This window comes from Chanos chanos, chromosome 6, assembly GCF_902362185.1.
Source record: "Chanos chanos chromosome 6, fChaCha1.1, whole genome shotgun sequence".
In the NCBI taxonomy this organism is placed as follows: Eukaryota; Metazoa; Chordata; class Actinopteri; order Gonorynchiformes; family Chanidae; genus Chanos; species Chanos chanos.
In genome coordinates this window covers 25,577,058-25,583,993 of record NC_044500.1, presented here as the reverse complement: position 1 = coordinate 25,583,993, position 6,936 = coordinate 25,577,058, and the positions used below count along the sequence as shown (strand labels likewise).

General features: G+C 41.5%; 1 protein-coding gene across 1 annotated transcript in view; it reads right to left on the bottom strand.

Moving 5' to 3' along the window:
* Positions 1 to 846: 846 nt before the first annotated feature.
* The window catches only part of LOC115815233 (solute carrier family 41 member 3-like), a 9,019-nt gene continuing 2,929 nt past the window's right edge, over positions 847 to 6,936 (bottom strand). The window contains exons 5-10 of the mRNA XM_030778191.1: positions 6,914 to 6,936; positions 6,374 to 6,518; positions 5,533 to 5,612; positions 2,727 to 2,861; positions 2,251 to 2,399; positions 847 to 1,023 (exon numbers count right to left, since the gene is read on the bottom strand). The exon at positions 6,914 to 6,936 is cut by the window's right edge and continues 124 nt beyond it. Of these exons, the coding sequence (XP_030634051.1) occupies positions 847 to 1,023; positions 2,251 to 2,399; positions 2,727 to 2,861; positions 5,533 to 5,612; positions 6,374 to 6,518; positions 6,914 to 6,936 (709 nt within the window). The remainder of the gene's footprint in view (positions 1,024 to 2,250; positions 2,400 to 2,726; positions 2,862 to 5,532; positions 5,613 to 6,373; positions 6,519 to 6,913) is intronic.

Below are 6,936 nucleotides of genomic sequence, written 5' to 3'. Positions count from 1 at the left end.
TCAGTTGCTTATCACACCATTCTTTGAGTAAATCAGCATACATAGGCCTATTTCAACGCTATCACAGCCAACAGTGCTGTGTCTCTGAAACTGCTGGACTATTTTTGAGGCAAGAAAGTTGAAAGGCACACTGATATTAAAACGATTATTTTGTGATTATGTTGTTAAAAAAAAAACTTGTGAAAATGTTAAGCCTCGTTATACACATTTAACTTTCTTGGTGGTTAGTAATTTATCTCTTTTGAGCCTTTTTTATGATTAAACGGCTTTACACACTTTGAGATGGTGTTTTTCTGATGGCGTGAGAACTTGCGGTTTACTAAAACACAAACTACTGATGCACTTTAAAGCAGTGGTTATTCGAACACCTACTGCTCTCACAAGACACAACAGTCGTGACGTGGTGACCCTAATTCGTCTTATAGGATTCATCTTGCATGTAGAGCTATAGCAACAACATTGAAACAATAATTTCTGCATGTCATAAGTAGCTATTGTTGAAACTGGTTTGAATATGCGGCCACGTCTGCATATAGCTAGACTACCATATTTATATATAATTTGTTTTGAGCACATGAAGTCACTACGTTGAATTAATCGCTACATCACGACATATTTATGTTTGTGGTTTGTGTGGACATTCAAAAACCTCCAGATTTGTTATCAGATGTTTCCCCCTCGGTCTCTTTTTGTTATTCGGTTTCGCTTGCATGCACAAGCATTGTCATGCCCTGGTCTTTCTGTATCTATCTCTCTTTATTGTGTTGTTCTTTTATCCAGATGTATAATGAACCTAGACGCACAGTCTCTTCCCGACTCTACCTCCTTCGTCCTCGCTAACTGCTCTCAGACGGAGCACGTTGATTTTGTCAGTAGGACTATTTTAAAGGTCAGCGCGAGCAGGCTGGTCCCCAGGAGGTCTCCTAGCGCTGTCAAATATGGAATGGAGAAGTTATCCGGATCCAGGCCGTGTCGCCACATCAGATGAATCATCACATCGGCCACATAGAGGAGAATCAGAACCTGAGGAGAGAGCCAAATGCGTCATCGTGATTTCAGTCACTGTTTAGCAGAAACATATTCCGGCGCTAAAAATTCATCCACCATAAACAACCAATTCACGTGCCTTTATCCAAGTGGACTTAAATATCTGACTACCTCATGACGTTATTTTATAGTTCTGAGGTTACTGTCCATTGGAAACTCAACACTGCCAGAGTAGCGTTTATAACGGTTTATTCGTCGTTACACTGGACAGTGCTGTTTCTGGTGTTGGATCGGCACTGTCCAGCGCATCTGCGTCTGATTCAGGCCTGGGCAAGGGACCAGCGAGAGCACTTAGCCTCAGTAAATGCTTTAATAGTGTTTAACACGCTGCAGGCGGCCAGGCCACACTTTATTTCTCCGTTTATAAAGTCATACGATACGCCCAGACTGCGCTGGTTAATACGCATGTGTAGTTTTCCCCTTCAGTTTTCTTGCATTGTCAAGACTACCTCAGCTCAGGGAGTTAGTCACACTGACACTCACTGAGAACCGCAGGGAAAACAGCAGGAGAGAAAGTGTGTGTGTGTGTGTGTGTGTGTGTGGGTGGGTGTTGGTAAGTGTGTATGGATGTATGTGTATGTACATGTGGATAATTATTTTGTGTTTATATTTCTGAGAGAGGAGTACTTACAAGTACTCTCCTCCCAGTTTTGATTTATTTTGCAGAAAAGACAATTATTCGGATATTTCACAATGTGGGGCAATTTGAGGATCTGAGTCAGACAAAGCATTTGCTTTGTCACATCAGAGCAGACAAGACAGTACACACACACACACACACACACACACAGGGTTGGTGACAATTTGGCATGTCAGCTGAATTTTAGTTGGGCAGTTCAGTGGGTGTTTCCAGGCACTGATATGGAGTGTGTATAGACACAGGGTGGTGGTTTCCATTAACCTATAAATGATCTGGACACAGAACAGACATGCGCTGCGACTGTTTAACTTACACAAATGAACATTACCCTGTGATTAATGTCACTTTTACCACAGTGACCTCATATATCAGTATAATCAGCACACACTGGGTGGCCTACGGTGGCTTGGCAGCTAGTCATCGATGGAATTTCCATGTCCTGATCTGATAGTGCATTATGAAACAGCTCATGGCTGCGTTAGTAAGTTTTTAGATTCACAATCTGTTTTGCTGTGCGTCAGCTTCACAGTTTTGTCACAGTGTGACTCGCGTGAGGGGCTGACCTGTAAGAGGGCGGCCAGCAGATAACAGCAGACGAAGGTTAGGTTCGCCCCTGCATCTCCCCCTCGCACCTGTTTAATGATGCAGAGGAAGATCAGGTGTCCCGGGACCACCAGGGATGAGAGGACCCTGGCTGAGGTGGAGTTCACACCTATAAACACGTGTAAAAGACACTGGATGCCACCACATGTGAATGAACGTACCCCCCCAAAGAAAACAGAGAATTATTTTGTGATTTAGAAGCTGGGAACTGATCAGAAATGCTGAGAGCTCAGACCTTTTCAGAATTAGCAACATAATAATTGAAGAAGAGAGCAATTTAAGGTTCTCAAAGAAGATAACTTTTTTTTAAGAAAGGATATCAGCAAGACCAAAGTTTGTTTTGGTCATTGCTTGTTCCCTGAGTTTACTGACTTCAGATTATTAATGACTTTAGATTATTTAACTTGTTTGGCTTATACGTGTTAGCGACCCTGACCTGAGGAACAGAAGGTCACACTGGGGTAAGGCCAGTGCTGTTTCTGTGCACTGGGTGGGATTCCTGGCTCGCTCACGTAATGGAGGTACGTTGAGATACGACTGGCCTGGATTCCCACCAGGTTACCGCCAACACCTATGGCAGGTAAACAGAGAGAGGTACAGTACAGCCAAATGTTTGCATGACAATACTTATACAACAGAAACTGCCTCTGAGCAGCTCTGGAGCAGAGGTGGAGAAGAAACAAACACAGACATGTTTTAAGGAAGTTCTCTTTTTCTCTGAAATAGATGAATCAGTTTTTAAAACCATCAGCGAAACTGTCCAATCACAAACTTACAGCTAACTTAGAGAAGAGCACTGGGTTACACCATGTGTCACTGTGTGTCACTTCGCTCCTGTGAAACATAAAAAAAACCTTCCGTTTTTCTGTTCCTTTTTCACACCATTTCATTGAAATGACTGATATCAGTGAGCCATTTTGTGACCACTTCCTCCTCAAACAGGCCTTCTATCTTCTTTGGTTGTTTTTTGCAGCTCCGCAATGAGACAACTGCCTCAGCTTTATTGCTTATCATCAGCCGTTTTTTGGGTTTTTTTTTTTTTTCAGAACAGGCTGTGAGAGGACGGTCTTATCTGACTATATCACAGATCCTCAGGATGTGGTTGACTCCCACAGTTCATTCTCTCTCTCTCTCTCTCTCTCTCTCTCTCTCTCTAAATGAGAACTCATTAAAATGCACATATGGAATGTAGTGTACCGCAGAGCGAGGGCGGATAGGGATGAAAATGGATAGGGCTTGGCCTGTCTGTAAATCATGTGTTATGCAGTGGACCATTTTTCTTACTGTGTGAACTGAACACTGTCTGTTTGAAGCTGCCAAAACAGCACCTCAGCCATTCGCCCTGCGAACAGCAAATTTGACTTAACCACAGCACTACATTGAGACACCGAAGCTTAACACGCCGTTGGCAAATGTTTTTGTTTGACAGCATGACTGTCCTAACATCTTCTGCTTTGAATTTACTAATTTTCAATTATGTGTTTACACAGAAATACTTTAATAACTATCTGAGTTCAACATAAAGGACTAGGCACTGTTTGCTGGTCCCCAAGTGTTCCATGCTCTTCCCAACCAAACCCTCAATAGGGCCAAATCCCTGGACACTGGCCACGTTAAACAGGTCACAGGTGTCTCTGAAATGTTTGCTTATTTCTGTGTCTCTCTTTTCTCTCGTTCTTTAAAGATGAGCTTCACTTTGATGTCATTCGTCATTCATTCGTCAATAAATAATTTGGCAAAATTTGGGTTCTGCCAAAGTCGAGACAAAGGCACATGTTTAAACGATATCACTCTGTTAAACACACACTCCTGTGTGTGTGTGTGTGTGTGTGTGTGTGTGTGTGTGTGTGTGTGTGCATGCATGTGTGCTTGTGTGTGTGTGTGTGTTCATGTTGTTTCATACTCTTCACTGCTGCTGTACAGTGGCCAGAGATATGTGTGTTTGTGTTAGAGTGAGAGAGAGGAAGTGGGAGTAGAGAAATCTATCACTATCAGAGAGAGAAAGACAGAGGTAGGATGAGAATTTCTCTCAGGAACTGTTGCACTGGTGGTTAAATTACAAAGAAAGTAAGGGGAAGTGGACAGAGTAGAGAAGAGAGATACAGGAGGATGAGGAAAGAATGAAAGAAGGAAAAGAGGGAGAATGCACATGATAGAGAAATAATGGGTCTGGGCAGGTTGGCAGTGGTCTTCTTTTGGGTTTTTAGGAATAAAAAATGCATCAGGAGGCAGTTTGTTAGGACTTGGGAGAGACGTAAGAGGAAATGCAAAACAGACGAGTGCTGTTGCGTATTCTAAACAGGCCCAGGGTCTTACGTAAATGCCCATTGTTATTCCTCAGCAGTGGGGTGTGGAGCTTCTCTGCTGTCAGACACAGATGTGAGAGTTCAGATTGTTATTGATTGTTTAACAGTGAATGACAAGCACAGAAATTTGTATGCTCAGGTCTGAAAAGAGCCAAACACCTTTTAGTCATCATTATATATTTGCTCTTTTCTTTTTAAAAGAAAAACATGTTTTTTCAAGCACACAAACATGTCTGTTTAAACAGAACAGGTCATTGTACAGACCTTTTTTTAGGCAGTGCTACAATAATACCACTTAAAAGCTTTATGTGTGTGCATGCGTGCATAAATGTGTGTGTGTGTGCACAAATGTGTTCTGTTATATTTGTGTGTGTGTGTGTATGGTAGACTCGTTTTTTCATGTCTCAATATCTGTATAATATGCCTGGGAAAGTCCTGAGTAAGTTCTGTGCTTTGTGGGACTGTAGGGAAGACTGAAGACTTCAGGCCAAAGCCAAACAGTGTGACAGACACTGAAGGCAAACACTGTTTGTGTATGCACGGTGCAGTGTGCCTTTGGCAGTCTAAGATTGTTGTAAACAAGACAATAAATAACAATAAACAAAAATAACAGTTATAATGAGTGAAGAAATCTAAACATTATGACAGCTCATTTGTCTTTCAGATGTGTCATCTGCTTATATCCAGTGGAGCAGAGAAGAGTGTCTTTGGTAAGGCCATGTCTGTCTGCGCCTGATAACAGTGTGATCTCTATCGGTGTGTTTGTGATACCAAAACACTGTGACAGCTGCTCCACTCAGACCATAGACCTTAAAACAGTACACCGCATGTTCACAGAGTGGTTTAACGTGTCTGTTTTTTTTGTTTTTTTTTTTAATAAAGGTCACGCTTACAACTGTCCCTGTGAAGAAGAGGAGTTGGTCAAAGGTCACTCACCATTAATGACAGGTGTCAACACAGCCATACCCTCGAAATTCGGATCCGTCACGGTTTTGTCCAGAATCAACCCACCTATACTGTAGAATGATTCAAAACAAATGAGCCATTTTTAGTGGGTCTCTGAGTTTTTAGAACTTAATGGAACAAGGCTCTATGAGTTCTGGTATGAACTGCCATTTTCATTCTCCTCAACACACAGCACTGTCACTTTACTTCAGTCCAATGACTGCCATAATTTCACATGGTAATTGCATATTTCTCATACAATATTTCTTATCCAATCAAATGTGAATGAATCAGATACATAACAAATACATGGATCTGTTGCCGTGACATCATTACTCATGTCTGTTAGCACAGAATTAGATATTCTATTATTTTATTATTGTTCTGTCTCCAGCACCCTGTGCTCTCAGGATTCTGGACTATTACTCGTTCCAAGAGTTAAAAAGAAGTCTGCTGGCAACCGAACCTTTTCCTACCGCTCTCCCTTCCTCTGGAATTGTTTACCTACAGAAATTAGTGAGGCAAACTCTCTCCATACCTTTAAAACCAGACTAAAGACTTATCTATTTTCTTGAAATTATGGATAATATAATTTTGATTTGACTTTGTTGTAGACATGTAAAGCCCTTTGAGACTATAGATAGTGATACTGGGCTCTAAATAAACTTATATTATTATTACTATAATTATTTTTGTTGTTGTGGCATTACCTGTTCTATTACTTTACTCGCTGTTGCCATAGCAATACCTGCTCCATTACTTTATAGTAGTTCTGTTGACATGGGACTGCCTGTTCTAGTGCTTTATTAAAGTTGTGCTGCTGTGGTATTACCTGCTGATGAGCATGGCAATGATGACTGGCTGCCACCCAGACCTCAGCACCTCTCTGATTGGTGGACTGTGACATGCGATGACCAACCAGAAAGGAATAAGAAGCAGGAAGAAGCCACTTATCACAAGCATCAGGTACCACAGCTCTGTAATATACATGCAATTTTATTAGGGGATGGTTCAACATCTTTTCCCAATGATGACTGTGGCTTCTGTACAGTATGAAACTCTCCAGTCTGACTGAGAAAGGAGTCTAACTAGACTGCCTCTTTTTTATACTTCTTGATGTTTATAGAACACACTGGATCAGAGAGACTCTGCTGCTCTCTAGTGGTCAAAGCAAAAACCAATCTTGTATTACAGCAAAGCATATTGATCAAAAATGCCATGGGGCTACTCACAATTACGTTCTCACACAACATTTACTCATAATGCAGTGTTTGTCCTGGTGCAGACTGGTTAGTCAGGAAAACAGGACCAAAACTATCCCAGTATATCCATAGTAATGCTGAGAGTAAGGCCTTGATAAATATAGACTTACCTTTGACCTTAAAGAGGACACTG